General features: G+C 33.9%; 1 protein-coding gene across 2 annotated transcripts; it reads right to left on the bottom strand.

The window, feature by feature from the left end:
- Window positions 1–1,773: 1,773 nt before the first annotated feature.
- On the bottom strand, window positions 1,774–11,330 carry LOC112706246 (kinesin-like protein KIN-4C). Of its 2 annotated transcripts, none has more exons than XM_072200738.1 (27): window positions 10,900–11,330; window positions 10,605–10,751; window positions 10,178–10,330; window positions 9,845–10,089; window positions 9,565–9,704; window positions 8,987–9,111; window positions 8,549–8,585; window positions 7,917–8,008; window positions 7,720–7,836; window positions 7,509–7,622; window positions 7,301–7,384; window positions 7,043–7,214; window positions 6,671–6,771; window positions 6,350–6,448; window positions 6,140–6,253; window positions 5,951–6,067; window positions 5,775–5,855; window positions 5,530–5,601; window positions 5,355–5,448; window positions 5,211–5,242; window positions 4,888–4,988; window positions 4,165–4,236; window positions 3,834–4,061; window positions 3,517–3,661; window positions 3,199–3,270; window positions 2,569–3,090; window positions 1,774–2,455 (listed from the first exon to the last, which is right to left on the bottom strand). In XM_072200738.1, exons 1-27 carry the CDS (start codon window positions 11,023–11,025, stop codon window positions 2,114–2,116), a joined length of 3,744 nt encoding a protein of 1,247 aa, XP_072056839.1. In that variant the 5' UTR covers window positions 11,026–11,330; the 3' UTR covers window positions 1,774–2,113. The 2 variants fall into 2 exon arrangements, with proteins under 2 accessions (XP_072056839.1, XP_025613228.1); XM_025757443.3 differs by having other exon boundaries at window positions 4,903–4,988.
- Window positions 11,331–17,849: the final 6,519 nt, after the last annotated feature.

Below are 17,849 nucleotides of genomic sequence, written 5' to 3'. Positions count from 1 at the left end.
CGCGTTTTGTTGTCGTGGTTAGGGGTGTTATTGATTCGGTTTGGTTCGGTTTTAGATCAAAAACTAACTGAATCGATCTGTTTGGTTTTTATATAATACCAATTAATCGATTTATTGTCTGCACAATAATCGAACCGAACCAAAAGTGGTTTGGTTCGGTCGGTTTTTCGATTCTTAAATTCTAACTAATAGAAAATTAATCTTAATAAAATGATGTTCAAAACAATCAATAAACTGAAATAATATTATATTACATTCAAATTCAACACAATTTCAACTCATTCCAACAACTAAACATAAAACAAACACATTTGTTAAGTCTAAAATTTCTATTTCAATGTATTACTAAACCACTTTTGCGGTTCGGTTCGGTTCGATTTCTGCCGAGCCAACCGAAAACCAAACCGAACCGATCGGTTTACTTCGGAAAAAAATAAAAAAAAAAACCGATTTTTCGGTTTTTATTCGGTTGTTGTAAATTTTGGTTCGGTTTTGTGATAAATTTCGATTTGATTCGGTAACTTACACCCCTAATCATGGTTGTGGTCTTTTTCTTTCTTCTTTAGGCTTCTCCTCTTGCCTTTAATATCTTCGTCTCCTTCTTTCTTATTTTTTTTATTTCTTTTCTTTGTTCTTTTTTCTCTTCTTCCTCATTATTATCATCGTCATCTTTTTTATTTTTTTTCCATATATGTTCAGTAAATTATTGTCTACAAAAGTTTTGATGCAACACAAATTTTAGTACACAGTACATAAATTTTGGTATATAGTAAAAAAATTTTGAAGAACTATATATCCTAAATATTGACACTCAACAAATAAAATATACACAACACATAAATTTTGATACATAACACAGGAATTTTGAAAGGACAGCATGTACAACTAGGACTGGCAATGGGTAGGGTAGGATTTGGACTCTACCTTAACCCTACGCGCAAGTTAAAAACTTTTTAAAAATTCTACCCTATCCTAATCTGCGGGTTGAGAAACCCGCACTCTAAAGTTCTAAACCTTACTATATCCGCAGAAAAATAAAAAAATTTCAAACAAATATAAAAATCCAACCATTCTAAATTTCATATATATGAATAAAATAGAAAATAAAAAACTAAGTTCAAGTTAAAATTAAAAATAATAAAATCTTAGAGAAATCTAACATAAAATTACAAATGATATGATCATCAATTAGTCACCAAAAAAATAATATGATCATCAATTAGTTTAGTGGTTATTTCAAGTTTTTATAAGAGAAAAATTGTGGGTTCAACACTTACTTTCTTCACTACATACATAACTTTTACGTAGGGTAGACAACTCTACTCGAACAGGTTGGTCCGAGTTGATTACCCATTAGTAGGGTATGTACAAAATTTTTTATGCTATATCAATAAATTTATACTATGTGAAAAATTGTGATATATATAAAAATTTCTATATTATATCACTAAGTTTTTGTGATATATGCACACATTTTTTTTGTTCGATTTATGCCAACTTAATTGGACTTAATTACAAAAGTACTTTTATATATATATATATAATCACCAAAATTATTAATGCTAAATTTCATTCACAATCAAAATTTTCTTTTTATTGATGCCTGTTACTATCAATTTAAATTTTAAAAATTATTTTATCAAATATAGTTGTTATTATTTATATTTATTAAAAAAATACTTAGTTTGATTTATCGGATTGTCACCTCTTTTTAAAATTAACTTTTATAAGCTACTTAACAAAAAAAACTAGAAGCTTTTGCAAAGCAAGCCGTAGACGATCAAAACCTGTGACTTCGGCTTTCATTTCAACTGTGAGAACAAAGAAAAGCAAGCCAAACAAAAATCAGGCCAAGCCAAAATGATTGTCTACTATTGGCAAGCCACACTATACACCACTCTTCTTTATTTGTTCTGCAGACCCACCACTAGAAGATGCTAAGGTATGCATCTTACATTGTGATCTTTGGTCTTATAAAAATTCCAGAACAAGTAAAGAGGGGATAAATACATACATACAATTAGCTTCTGTTGTCTTCTTTCTCTTCCCATGATCTTTTCGATTGTAGAGGATTTCTAGACAGAACCACTTCATGCTCTTTCTTGTTGATAGATTAATCAAACTTGCCAGCATTCCTATCCCACAACGGAACATCACTGTCACTAGATGATGCTGCCCTTCGTGCAGCCCTTAATTTTAAAGGACTGTTATCTGGGTCCAAGGCATTACCTTCTACCCTAGGGGCAGAGGCAGCATGTTCAGGCTTAGAGGAGGGTAGTCTTGGTGGTATATTCAAAGTTAGTGTTTTTGAATCAAATATGTCATCAATTTGTTTCTTGGACTTGGGAGGTCCAGAATTCTCGGGTTGCAAGGAAGACGAAGGATCGGACACAACAATTGTGGCGGGTTTAGGCAATTTCTTTCTCTGATTACCCTTTTGAGCTTTTGGTTTGGCCTGCAAAAGGAAATAACAATGCTTCAAAAAAGTTGAGGGAAAAAATAAACAAAAAAAGATGCCATTAACTTTATGCAATTCTAAAGAACTTGACTTTTGGAGGGCTTACACACCAAAGTATTTCCTACGTCAGTAAGAGCCTTTCTAGGTTGTTGGCCTATTGCGGCAAGCCCATCAACCAGTGCTCCACGAAGTAACTCTGCACCTTGAGCAACAAGAAGGTTGTCTTTGTCCATCTCAACTGATCCCAGATGTGTTGACTCATTTGAGATTGATGCTCTATTAGCACACTTGGTTGCTAGGCAACCACAAGAACTACTGCAATTGTTTCTTGTGGTTTTGCACTTGCATTTTGTTGTGTTACATGATGAAGTTTTACTACAAGAGCAGCAAATATTTGATGTTATTTCTCCAGATGTACATCCAGGTTCATCTCTTGAATACTCTTTATCATCATGTTCTGAAAGGTTGATATTCTCTAAGCTTGCGTATGTGCTTGTGGATTTCCGTTTATTCTCAGTTGATTCTCCTGGCTCAAACCACTCGTCATCTGTTGCTTCCATGTCATCAAAATATTCTGATTCTGCACCAGACATGTATATATCCTCCTGTACATGTGTAGAATGGCGGTTTTCCTACGTTTAGAAGAAATTATACCGAATTAACCAATAGCAGTTTATAGTCAACTAGGAGTTAGAATCCTTTTAACCATTTTTGTAAGAAAACTAGTGTGCGAGACCAACCGGCTTGTGCAAATTCATGTTAGTGTATTCTGCTTCTCCCATAGATCCTGTATACCTCTTTAAAGTTTCACTCTGTCATAAAGTTCAAATGATAAAGAAACAATTATTTAAAAAGAAGATACTAAATAATAGGGTAATCAAAATGCTAAATATTCATTGACAGTGGAATCGTGCCCCAATTCTACAAATTGGAGCTAAAAGTTTGTAAAGTAGTAAAGAGGAATATTGGTAAGTTTCTATATACGAAGAAATTTTTTTGCAGCAAAACGTTTTTTAACCATATAGCTATTAGCTAGATGATGTGGCTCATAAACAAACCTGTGATTCCAACTGACGAGTAAGTTGAACTTTTATCATTTCCAACTGTCGAACTGCATAGTTTAACCTTACTACCTTTTCCTTTAAATCTTTAATCTCCATGTCCTTCTCTCTGCAGATTATTTCTTTCTCTCGCACTAAACACCTAAGATAAAATAAAAGCCAGATCAATATGCCAGTCAGATTACCACTTCAGGAAATTTTTGGATTACTCACAAATTAAAACCTATTGCATTTTAACACAACATAAGCAAGTTTGATAACTTTGCAAGAATTGGTTAAATCACGGGACCAAATTGTTGCAGAGAAATTGTTACCTCGAGGAAGATGCTATGTTGAACAGATAATTCATCACATTCTTAGCATCTGCAACGGACCGGACTTGGTTCCAACGTCCCTTACCACTAAAAACCCGTTCTTGCTCTTCTGCCTCTGACAACTGGGAAGCCATAGACACTAGAGATGAAGAAGAAGTAGAAAGCATGTTTTCAAGGGCAAAAATCCTTGAATTTTTGGCTCCAGGAGACATTAACACGGAGCCATCACTACAATAGCAACCAGTCAGAGAGAGACGTGCATAAAATCCCAAACTAAAACCACAAACATTGTTTCATGTTTTTAAGGGAATAGGTAATTACAAGGCATCACCTTGTACCATATTGATTCATCATCTCTACTTCCTCCTTTAGCTTACTCATCTCTGAGGCCATTTTATTCCTCCTAAAATAAAAGGATAACTAAATGAATAAGTGAGGAAAGCCCCATGGGAAAAAAAAAAATTAACAATTCAAATCCTCCCTGCAAAGTTGTCACACCATCTAGCCTAAAATAATTGGTTATTGAACTCAAATAATTAAATTTGGCACATATTTTATTACAAAATATAACCAATTGCAAATTTCTTTCTAGAGTCTTCCATTGAATGTTTATGGACTGACAATAACCATGGGTTGGAGCCAGTCTAACAACATAGAAAGGTACCTAATCCAAGAAAATTAGTATATCTGTTTAACATTTCTCACACTTTAATTTTGACTACCATGGAGAATTTTATTTTATTTTATATTTTATATTTTTTTTGCTTTGGTATTCAGTATGGAGAATTTATAAGAACTAAATTTTGCATATAGAGTAAATACTATGCTTAAGTATCCATATGCAGTGTATGTAATTGGTTAAGCCACACTTATATTTAAAAGAAAATGAGGGAGAATGACACATTATCATATCCTATAAACATAAAAACTGGGGGACTTTCCGAACATTCAAGTGAATAGATATGTGTATTATGAGAGAGGTGTTATATTTGATGGTAAATTCTAATGCAAAAATAAGATAACTTCAAATGTAATCAAGCATCAAGCGTTCCACCTAAATGTCACGTACTCTTCCATTTGACGCTCATATTCCGAGCGTACTTCGTGCACTCGAACAGAAACTTCAAGCTCATGCTCGATTGCCTTCATCAAAGCCTTGAAAAAAAAAATATTTGCATCAAGTAGCAGTTACTGATATGTCAAATTGTCAATACATCACTAACAACTCATTAGCATGAATAGCTATGACCTGTCTTTTGATCAATGGGAAAAATACAAAAGGCATAACACCTAGTAAAAAATCCAGCACTCATCCATGTTGAATTTTAACATGCAATTTACTCCTTGTGTTTAATTACTCCATAAAGTTACTTGTACCTGAATTCCAGGAGCACTCCCACCACCAACACCTGTGTTTATGTGAAAAACGAAAAAGGAAAAGGAAAACAAAGTGCCAGATATTAGGCAAATTCAACATAGGGGAAAGAGAGTAAGAGACTACATGACACAGTTTCTTCTAACCCATGGATTCACGTGAGGAAGCCTTTCGAGATTCCAAAAGTTCTTTCAGCCTTTTGGTAGCCATGGAAGCTTCTTCTGTCTTCCTTTGCAGTACCTGCAATGAACATATAACTTGTAATTTAAACAACTAAATAAGACTTCAATGCAACAACACGTGATTTGAGCATGAACTTACTAGCTTTTGCCTTTGATTTAACGCTAATAGCTTATGCATCTCATATTCGTTCCTCCTCCCCTCTTTCTTAAGCTGGTATTTAAGCAAATATGTCAAATGACTAAAAATTTTTATTCTTCATAACTAATCTATCGTTATTTAAAAGTTGGGAAAAGATTATTGGACCCCAAAAAAAATTAAAAAATAAAAGTAAGAATATATTAATATGTAAAGGTAAAAGAAAATTCTCCCCTTATGCATTTTACCTGAAGAACTTCTTTTTCACGTGTAGCTTTCCATAACCTAAATTGTTCAGATTCCTGCTTAATCTTTTGTTGAAGTTGAACCTAAAGAAAAGTAACCATAAGCAATTCCCCCCCCAAAAAAAAAAATTTCTCCTTTCTAACAGACAATGCACGTTTGATTGACGGGACTATTGCACCTTCTGAGCTTTAATTCGTTGTATTTCATCATAAAGTCGTTTTGCAGCCTCATCACTCTTTTGTTTTTGTCTCAAAAGCATAGCCTGATCTTCTTGTTTCCTCTTCAGTTCGGAAACCTAGAAAGCAAATAATCAGTTTATGGCATTGAGTGGCCATTGAGGTTTAACAGGCTTAAAATATCAACTCACTTGCACTTCAAGTGCATTCAACTTTTGTAGATAATCCTGCTTTGTCTTTTCAGCACCATCATCAGAGTTGGAAGAAATATTTGCAAGATTCTCTTTAAGTTGCTCAATTTCTTTCTATCAATTATGTACAAAAGAAGGGTTAGTAAAAAAAAATTTAAAATAAAACAAAATTTTTTAACTGATTGATAGTGATATTTTCAGAGCAACCACCTGCAAAATTTTCTTCTCTTGTTCCATCTCAAGAAGTTTCCTTTCATAATGTTGCCTAAGAATTGAAGGATCAGAGTTATTGTACAACTTCATTTCAGCCTTCAACCAAGGGGGAAATGAATTATTAATTGAAACATGTAAAAAATTAGTTGCATCCCTATAAAACATTTAATACAATAAGCTAAATAGATATATTAGCAATTTAAAAAGCTCAATAAAACAGATCTGTGCCACTCAGGTGAGGACATGTGCACATGTGTGCTTGTGTAGAGAGAGATTTCAACATCTTAAGGAGTTAAAACTAGAAAAGGTTGCTCTTGCCTCCTTTTGTTCAAGTTTTTTGTCTAGTTCTTTGAGCTCCTTGTCCATTTTTTCTTGGAGAGAAGAGTGTTCTAGCTCCTTTTCTTCATCATCTGATTCATCTGCAAACAAGTTATATTAATGTTGAGAAAGAAAGCATACTTAGATTGAAATGCCAATCAACAAGATAAAATAACAAATAAGTACGCTTCATTATTAAGTGTAACATTGTTGTTGAATCTTTTAGTATCTAACAAATCGTCCTGAAGATTCGACAGACGGACTTTTCAAAACCAAAACAGATTTGTCAAAATTTATGTTTCGAAGGTCAAAACTAGTGCTAAAATTCTGTAACAGGATCCATCACAAGAAATAAAATTTCCAATGTGATACCTGGTAAATCCATAGCTTTAGCATGGCTATCAGATGAAAGTGGTTCATCATCTTCGGAATCAACATAGTTAACAAAATGTCTTGAATTCGTGGTGTTTGAAGTCTTCAAACGTCTCAATTCCCCTTCAAGATATTGGATCTTTGACACATAAGATTTTACCAAGTTGTAGTCCTGAAAATAATTTATATAATTTTTAGGAGATCGATCACTTCTGAGAATTGTAACCAAGCATTAACAAGAACTTGTTGCATCCAAACCTGATTTGAATTAGAGTCAATCTTGTCCAAGGATTTACCGTTTCGTATAGCTTCTATTTTCATAATCAGCTGATCTCTTTCAACCTACAAATATTATCACTGACTTGAGTGAGACTCCAAAAGTTGCTGTAAAAAATACTATTAAAGATATTGCATGCAACTAACAAATTTATTATAAATGAGATAAGACAAAGGATAAAAGACAAACCTGAGCTTCAAGGGCAGATTGTTGTAAACTCTCACAAGCTACTCGACGTCTTTTTAGCTCCTGTTGTAGCTCTGCGTTGCTTGCTTCAAGTAATGAAGTTTTATGTTTAAGCATCTGAAAATAAAATAAAATTTAAAAGAAAAAGTAGACAACATTATAAACATGTAGATTAAAAAGTGAGCATCTTTTGACATTTTATAAAAAGAAGTACCTGAAGCTCCTCAAATGGTCCCACACCTTCACCTCTATAAAATAGAAGCTCAGCTTGCAACTGCTCAATTTGATTTCGCATTTCCTGTGCCTGAGCTGCAGCTGGATCACGATTAATCTGAAACATGAAAAATTTGAAATCACTCACATTAAGAAACTGAAATTTTCACAAATTAAAAAATTACTAAACACACTTACAATTGCTTTGTTCTGAATGTTGCGAGCACGATTTGCATACTTTAAGGTGTTCAGTGTCTCTTCAATATTGTTGTCAGCTGGACTAACACATGCTGTGACATTCCCAACAAATTAGATTATATGCTCCAAAGGAAATAATAGGTTGAATTATGTTGTAATTAGATCATTTCAATTTTCAATTAAGTCCTTATAGTTTAGAATTTATAATCAAATTATTATATTATACTAAAATTCTCAATCAAGTTCATATAGACTTCTAATTATGTCTCTGAACAGTACAGACATTTTTTAACTGGGTCCCTCTAATTTAAACTTTTGTGATCAAGTACCTGTATTGCAGAAAATTTTTCAAAAAGACAGCTTACCAGCCAATTTATGGGCTTGATCAAAATTTTTCAGCAACAGGGACTTGGTTGAAAAATATTTGTACAGCATAAGGACTTGTTTGGAAATATTAACTTATAATTACATGATAGAAAATTATTATACAATATAAAAACTTTATTACAAACTCTTAAAGTATAGAGACCTAATTGAAAATTAAGTAAAATTATTATGACCACTACAATAATTTAACCACCAACAAAAATATCAGAAATTCAGAATATTGCCAACGTGCACTGATTGTGTACCTATCATCACTGTTTTGCTGTTTCCCCCCAGAGAATCCTACATGTTCATTATCCCATTCTTTGTCAGTCATAATAATACAATATTAATCCATTGAAGCTATTTTGAATTGAACACTATAAATATAGCCTTTTTAATCACTTTTTTAAGTAGCAGTGACTATTGCAAATAGGTTTAACTAGCATTACATTCATATTCAAACTGTATTACATATAGTACAAGAATTATCATACTTTGAAAAAAAAAAAAGAGAAGCACACACCCGGCAATTGATGAACTCGTGAGTAGAGTAGACTGTAAACATTCATGCATAACCAAGTTTTTGGTCCAGTGTGTTACTTACTTTACTTTTCATTTTATGAATAGTCATCCAAACAAACACAATAGACTTAGGTGCATAAGTAATCTCAATAAATTGCTTAAAAAAATATTGGGCAAACCTGCAACAGGCGTGTCAATTTGCTATCACGATATGGAACATGACCTCCCTCTTTTCGCTTTTTTTCATCTCCCAGTGCACTTATAACATTTCCAAGAGCTAACAACCCCTTGTTGATATGAATTCCTAATCATAAGAACAATATTCAAACTAAATACAATTTTCATTCAGAAATGAAATTAACTAGCTTAAAAATTCAAAATTGACATTTCTGTGATATTACTTTTTGTGTTACGAGTAAATATATTCTTTAGTCATAATATCTCCTTTGGTCCTAAAATGTCTTTTGATCAATTAAGTCAATACTTTAAGTTTTGACATCAATTTTATCATTTTAATAATATTATTATTCTCAAGTTAATAAGGTAGAAATAATCTACCCCATTTTGCCAAGAAAATCAAATAAGTGCATCAATGCGCCAAGTAAGATGAATTGTAATGAAAATTACCTATAATTTGACAGAAAGATAAAATTGATGCCAAATTTACAGATTAATTTCAAAATGTTAAAACTAAAAAGGATATTTGCTCTTGTATTAATAATATATCAAACTCGGTAATATTACCAATGAGAAATACCTTCTTTTAAACGCATGCCATCTGCCCCAGTTCGTTTTGCACGCTCAGAACCAGCAAGATCTACCAAATGCAGTTTGGCACATAAGATATCATCACCTTTCTTTTGCTCCATTGTGATGGTAAATATAGCATGTGAACGACTGGATAATGCATACAAAACAAGTAGTCAACATACTAAAAGATATTCTCCATTAAAGTATAGTTTCATAATGAACCATGAAATTAGACCCAAAGCTAAAAAATAAATAAAATGTTGCATGCTTTTTATTTGGCATTTTACCTTGATTGGCTATTCATATTTGTACTCCCTGTGGCACGCGATAACGAACCACTTGATAGATAAGATGCCATTTCTTCTTTTGTCTTAACTTCAGCCTCAGTCACACCAGATAGAGTTATTCCTCCATTCACTGTTTCTCTGATTTGTATGGGCACTCTACCTGGCACAACAGGCTTCGAAGCAGAAGTTGCTTCTCCTCTCGATGAATTGGGATCAAGCAAATCAAAAACCTCTTCCTTGAATATCTGTCCTTTTTTTAAAAACCAAATCAATTATTCATCTCAATTGAGAATTATAGAAAATTTATCAACTAATTATACTATCTTTTTTCACCTCAATAAATGATACTCTGATCAAGAACTCCATGGAGTCCTTTGCTTCCTTAACCTTTTCAAATATGCTCTCTAATACCCTTGGTATAATTCCACCACTACTTCCCTCTCCATTATAGTTTGTTCCCATGGTGTATGTTTTTCCAGATCCAGTCTAACAAAATGAGAACAAAAATATAGTGTAAAGCTACATAAGAGATTACACACAGAGATAAGTTATTTATACTCATTATGCCTCATACATTGAAACGAAACATGCATCTTTCACATGGGATGAATCTCACACCCCATCGGCCCATCAAATAGTGAAGAAATGTTTGCCAATTTTGTGTACCAAATAAAATGAGTACACAAGATATTACTCAATATATATCAAAGCAAAGTTTCCAAAAGTCATAATTAACCAGCAAACCTTCAAAAGTTTATACCTGGCCATAAGCAAGAACCGTGGCATTATAGCCATTAAATAACGCATCAACAAGCGGAGCTACACAATCATCGTATATCGTAGACGAAGATGGCCCCGTGCTGCCATAAACATAATCATAGGTGAATGTATGAGTCCCAATTTGCACCTACCAAATTCACAAGCAACAACAACAACAATGCATCATATATCAATCTCTCATATTTTCAAATAATTGCAACACAAATTGTAAGCAAAGCTCAAACTTAACCAGAGAAATTGCATATATAATTTCGAGAAAACGAAGGTTCTAGAACCTGAGGTTCGCCTGGAACAACAGAAATGCAATCTGTGCATCCTAGAAGAAGCTCCGACGTGATCAATGGGCGAATGTTAACCGCTACACGCACGCAATCCACGTTCCTCCCATCTGAGTTCTCCATTGTTGTTGCGTCACTCAGCTCGATCGTCTTGAAAAACCTTAGAACCAAAATTCGAACGCCAAAAGAACGAAAAAATAAAGCATGCAATGGGTTAAAAACTAGAAATCACGATGACGGTGAAGAAAGAAACACGAAAGTATTGATCGTGATGCCATTCTGCATTAGAATGAAGTAATGAAGGAAATTGCAGAAAACAAAAAAAAAAAGAAAGAGAAGAATGAAGAAAACAGATAGATAGAGGGAAAGAAAGGTTCTTCTCTTCTCTACGTACGTTACATTTGAACGTACGGAAGCAGAAGCAAGCAAAATGGCTTTGCGATTTTTCGATAAAAAAAGGTTTGGGTAAAAATTGGATAGCAGAAAATTAGTAAAAGTCACTGTGGAAAGGTAGAAATTAGATGGAGTCAACTTTGTGTAAAGTTAATAATCGAGAATTGTTACATAAAAATTTAGTTAAATTAATTAAATTATTTAACATCTCTTAATTGTTAATTTTATGTGAAATTGACTGTATCTGAATTTTTATCACGTAAAAATTAGAGTTGGAGATAGATAAGATTAATGTTTTAATATATTTTATTTTTTCTTCCTCTTAGCCTAGTAATTATATCTAACCATTATTATTTGAGTTTTAATTTAAAAAAAAATTACCACATTGCACTATTTCTAGGTGCATTGCACTGTTTCGGTATTTCCATCACAAACAACCTATCTATACAATAATCTCATTCCACACTACCGGGAAAAAATAAATAAAACTATTTCCACAAATTTAGCTAGTTAATTAGCTAAAGGTCCTAACGTAGAATTCGAACCTCATCCACTTATCAACTTCTATTATTAAACTATTTTCTTTTCAAATAAATACGAATTTGGAATTTAGACAACTTTTTCTTTTTGACAGAAAAACTTTAATTCTTTCAAAACTTTATGAATCAAGACAACCATTATATGTCGAAAAATTATTACATTATTATAGATTTCAGTGACAAGAAAGAACATGATTCTTTTTAAACATGATTTTTCAATGAATTAAATGTATACGAAGAAAGTTATATTTTTACACGAGTAAATAGCTGGTTTGATTATCGTCTATCGAAACATTTAAAATTGACAAAATAATATTTAAAAAAAAAATAATAATAATAATAAAATAATTTAAAAATATAGATCACAATATAAAATAGCTCAAATGTTTAGCCAACGGTCAATTAATATATTAAATTAAAATTCTTTATGAAATTACTAATATAATTTGTAATTATATTCTATCCTTTCATTATTATTAGCATCACGGCATCACCTATTTGATTCTAGGATAATGTTAAAAGAGATAAAAAAAATAGCTAAAATTTATCTTATTTAATATTCATTAATTATCGCAATAATTAATAAATACTAAATGAGACAAATTTAAATTATTTTTACTAATTTTTTTTAGTTAGTAAATATTTCGTTGATCCCACTAGCACCAACCTATCTCGTTGTTCTTCATCTATTGCCAACATTATCATCCATCCTACCATCACATCCTACTTTACTATCACCGACTTTTGTCCATAGCTACCGATCTACCTCTATTATCAAAAAGAGTATAATCATAAAAGAGGAAAAGACAAGAAAAATTAAGAGACAGAAACAGATAAGGCAAAAGGTGGTGGAATTTGAGGTTGTGGCGATGGTGGATTTATAATTATTGGTGTTATTATTGTTATTGTTAGTAAAGTGATGGTACGATGAAGGTGTAGGTGTTGAATTAGAGAAAGTATAGAAAACAATGATAATTACAAACAATGTGAATAATGGATTTACAAAGAAACATAAATTAAAAATTTTAGGTTTTTAATTAATTATTTAATTGTAAATTTTAAATTTGAAAAATTAGAATTAGTAATTAAATACATTCGTATTACTTACGGTTAATTCTACTTTCACCATAATCTCCTAATTTCTGGTTCAAGTTCAAAATTTGTCATCGTCGATCTTCAGTTTATCCTAAAATTCGTTGGTGTCGAAAACAGCCATTCTGACGCATCAAACACCGCCGTTTCCCTAACACCGTTCAGCCGTTGCCCGTGCATGCCGCTACAACCTCACCCGCGTTGCTGTCCCCTTGCAGCCAGTGTCGACGCCGCCGCAACCCACGCCAATACTGTCGCAGCCTAACTGTACGCCATTGTTCCTCCACCGCCCGTAGCCGTGAAGAGAATTAATTTCGTCCAATTGACTTAGTTTAACTATAAGTTATCACATCTCTCTTTCGGCGAAATTTTTTGTTGTCTATCTAACAGAATCGGTTGAATTATTAATAGTGATGATATCGACAGAGATAAAATATATAATTAAATTATATATTTAGAATATTGTAATATACAATTATTATTGTTTATTGATAAATTAAAAATATAATTTAAACAACTTGAGATGATTAAAAGATCATTTTATTTATCCGCTTAAATAAATGTCAGAAATTCAAATCTCGTCTTGTACATGTCACAATTAATTAATCAGCGATACACTTTTAAAATGAGTTCACAGATTAATCTTTGCACCGTAAAATTTTAGAATATTATGGGTAATAAAAGAAATAAAATCTTCTTACATTGAGCAGTGACATTTAAGACATTATTTTTGGTTTCACATAAAATTAATATCTCGAAAGAATAAGCCTTTTTAATCTTTTAGATGGTGTTAATTGTCAAGGATTTTTCCAAAACCGACCATTTCACATAACCATCTTTGGGGTTGGCACTTGGCACCCACCTCCCTGAACACTTGGTCATCTCCATTCACACATTCTTTTTTAGTAAGAATGTTTTCCTTAAGCTCCAGAAGTCCCTTTTCTCACCTGCCCTCACCATCGACCTTCCTCCTTTCGTCCTAATTAGCTGCTTGATATGAATTTTCTTTCTACCTTTCTCCCCTTTCGCAACAATGAATATTGAATAACAAACATGCCCTAATGAACATTCATTTACAAATCCAGCACGCTTAGCACGTTTGTTAATTGCAACTATGTCCATATCATTGATACGGACAAATTCTCAACCTTATGTTCCTTCTATATTATCCATCCAATTTTCTGAAATATTTAATAAGCATAGTTGGTTCTCTCACTACCTTTTTTCCATTTTGTATTTCCTCATTCTAAATGCAATAATAGCATAAAAAAATTATTATATACGTTAAAAATTAACTATTAAATCAATTATATTTTATATATATAATATTAGATGTATATTAAAATTAATCATTAATTAATATAAATATACATTAAATTACAAAATACATACTAAAAATAAATTAATAAATTATACATATTTATACATAAATAGATAGTAACTAATTTTTACGTATAAATAATATTTTTAATATATAATTATATATGTGTGTATTTATTAATTTATATATTTTTAACTAAATAATCAATAATTAGAATAATCCAATGTATTGTAGTAAAATAATTAAATCTACAAGAGATTAATAAATAATAATTAAGATTATTTACAATAATATAATATATTTTTTTATAAAATATTAAACACATATTTTTATATACAATTAGTGATTACTTTGTTTGTAGATATATACATAATATAATATGATTGAAAAATTTTTTACTTACACCGTGTCACGGCCTTGGACACACTCCAACGCTATCGTGCCGGCACTCGAACTTACTCAACCTCTTGAGCTAAGACCAAGTCAGCCTAACCCTCAATACTTAGCAAGAAAGCTAAGAATACAAGAGAACACAAGAGAAAGGAAGCTTTGGTGGAAGAACACTTTATTGCTCAAGTGTGGTTACAAATGATTCACACACCCCCAAACTCTAACTCTTACCCCTATTTATAGCCATCCACCTCCTCAATGGATAGTTAGGATTAAATCTAATCAATGGTCCAGATTAATCATCCAGAACCTTCTTTACAAATATCTATCCTACCACAACTCTCTGAATGTTTCTAGATTATTTCATACCACTCTTTATACTTCTATATACATCTATACTCTTCTAGAATACTCTATGACCTTCCAGAGTCTTCTAGAACCTTCTAAAGTATTTCGGGACCTTCTAGAACATTCTAGAACGTTCCGGAACCATCTAGAGTATTCTCAAACACTCCAGAAAACTATACAAACACTGTTAAATCTAACCTTCTAAAATTTTCTGTGACATTCTCCCCCACCTAATGCGCAGACGTCCTCGTCGCGTTCTGTTCATGATAGCGCTCTAGGTGTTCTTGGAATTGCCACAGATCTTCGCGAGTTTCCCAGCTAGCTTCGGTTATCGAGAGCCCTTTCCACTTGATCAAGTATTGGATACTTGGTGGCACCCCTCTTCGTCGCACGATGCGATTAGCTAAGATCTCTTCGATTTCTTTATCAAATGATCTAATTACTACAGGCGGAGCGCGACTTGAGTCACCTCTACTCGGTTCGTCTTGGTCTCCATGATATGGTTTAAGCATACTCACATGGAAGACCGGGTGAATCTTCATAGAGGGAGGAAGTTGTACTTTGTAAGCAACCTCCCCAACACGTCCAATGATATCAAATGGCCCTTCGTATTTGCGGATTAAGCCCTTATGAACCTTGCGAAAGGCTTTGAATTGTTGTGGAAGAAGTTTGATCATTATCTTGTCTCCCACTTGATAGCTTGCATGCCTCCTCTTCTTATCTGCCCATTTCTTCATCCTCTTGGCAGCTTTGTCGAGGTAAGAACGAGTGACATCTGCTTGTTCTTCCCATGACTTAATCATATGATAAGCTCCAGGGCTCTTCCCTGAGTAAGAGGAAGAAAGAGAGTGAGGTGTAAGCGGCTGTTGTCCAGTCACAATCTCGAATGGGCTCTTCCCTGTAGACTCACTCCTTTGCAGATTGTATGAGAATTGAGCAATGTCTAGGAGTTTTGTCTAATCATTCTGATTAGCGCTTACAAAATGCCTCAAGTAACACTCAAGTAAGGCATTCACTCTCTCAGTCTGCCCATCGGTTTGAGGATGGAAGCTTGTTGAGAAATGAAGCTCTGACCCAAGGAGTTTGAACAACTCTGTCCATAGTCGTCCTGTGAAGCGTGGATCTCGATCACTAATGATGCTCTTAGGCAATCCCCAGTACTTCACCACATTCTTGAAGAATAGTCGTGCTGCTTCCTCTGCAGTGCAGTCAGTAGGGGCAGGTATAAAAGTAGCATACTTCGAAAATCGATCCACTACCACGAGAATAGATCCAAACCCCTCGGACTTCGGTAAGGCAGAGATGAAATCTAGAGAGACACTTTCCCACGGTTGCTCTGATGGAGGCAGAGGTTCCAACAACCCGCTTGGTGTCTTGTTTTCAATCTTATGTTGTTGGCACACAAGACAAGTCTTCACATAGCTCTCCACTTCATCTCTCATTTGAGGCCAATAATAAGAAGATTCAATGAGTGCTAAGGTCCTTCGCTGACCTTGGTGACCAGCCCACTTGGTGTCGTGGCATTCTCTTACCAACTTCCTTCTCAGATTTTTCCATTTAGGAACGTATAGTCTTCTCCCTTTTGTGTAGAGAAGGTCGTTTTCTAACCAAAATCTTTTGGTCTTATCTTCTCTAGCCAACTCCACCAACTTCTTGGCTAATGGATCGTGATGCAACCCTTCCTTGATGGTATGCACAATATCTCCTTCAACCATAGAAATGGCCGCCAATTCAGCCTTGCGACTCAGCGCATCTGCTACCACATTAGTCTTGCCTGACTTGTATTCAAACTTAAAATCAAACTCAGCCAAGAAGTCTTGCCACCTAGCTTGTTTGGGGCTTAACTTCTTTTGAGTTTGGAAGTAGCTTGTAGCCACATTGTCTGTCTTGACGATGAAGTGTGAACCAAGCAAATAGTGACGCCAAGTTCTCAGACAATGTACCACCGCGGTCATCTCCTTCTCTTGGACAGTGTATCGCCTCTCTGTATTATTCAACTTGCGACTCTCAAAGGCAATAGGATGTCCTTCTTGCATCAGAACTCCTCCAATAGCGTAGTTAGAAGCATCAGTGTGGACTTCAAACACCTTTGAGTAGTCGGGTAGTGCTAGTACTGGTCCTTCTGTGATAGCAGCCTTCAACTCATCAAAAGCCTTTTGACACTCCTTTGACCATTCCCAAGAGTGGTTCTTCTTGAGAAGATCAGTTAATGGTGCAGCCTTGGCGGAGTATCCCTTGATAAACCTCTGATAGTAATTAGCCAACCCAAGGAATGACCTCAATTCAGATACCTTGTTTGGAGGTTCCCACTCTTTGATAGCCTTCACTTTTTCTTGATCCATGCAGAGAGTTCCATCTTTAATGATGTGTCCCAAGAAGTGGACTTCGTCCCTTGCAAAGGAACACTTTTCCTTCTTCACATATAGGTTATTCTCTCGCAAGATCTTGAACACGGTTCGTAAGTGTTCTACATGTTCCTCCAAAGTATTGCTATAGACAACAATGTCATCCAAGTAGACCACTACAAACCGATCGAGGTAAGGTCGAAAAATCTCGTTCATCAAGGTACAGAAGGTCGCAGGAGCATTGGTCAAGTCAAAAGGCATCACCAACCACTCATACGATCCATACCTCGTGACACACGTGGTCTTAGGTTCATCACCATCGGCAATTCTCACTTGGTGATATCCTGACCTCAAATCTAGCTTTGAGAACCACTTAGCTCTACCAAGTTGATCAAACAAATCGGCTATCAAAGGAATGGGGTATTTGTTCTTGATGGTTACCTTGTTAAGTGCTCGATAGTCGATGCATAGTCTCAATGAACCATCATGCTTCTTTTGGAACAAGACTGGTGCGCCATA

This window comes from Arachis hypogaea, chromosome 8, assembly GCF_003086295.3.
Source record: "Arachis hypogaea cultivar Tifrunner chromosome 8, arahy.Tifrunner.gnm2.J5K5, whole genome shotgun sequence".
In the NCBI taxonomy this organism is placed as follows: Eukaryota; Viridiplantae; Streptophyta; class Magnoliopsida; order Fabales; family Fabaceae; genus Arachis; species Arachis hypogaea.
Note: the sequence above shows the minus strand (reverse complement) of the source record. Positions and strands in the feature narration are given on the sequence as shown.

Excerpts from the sequence above, each read along its gene's own strand:
- LOC112706246 (XM_072200738.1), bottom strand. The coding sequence starts at position 11,025 with ATGGAGAACTCAGATGGGAGGAACGTGGATTGCGTGCGTGTAGCGGTT. Across the intron at positions 7,837-7,916 it reads ACATTCAGAACAAAGCAATT|ATTAATCGTGATCCAGCTGC; the intron begins GTAAGTGTGTTT and ends TTCATGTTTCAG. Across the intron at positions 4,989-5,210 it reads GGAGTGCTCCTGGAATTCAG|GCTTTGATGAAGGCAATCGA; the intron begins GTACAAGTAACT and ends TTTTTTTTCAAG.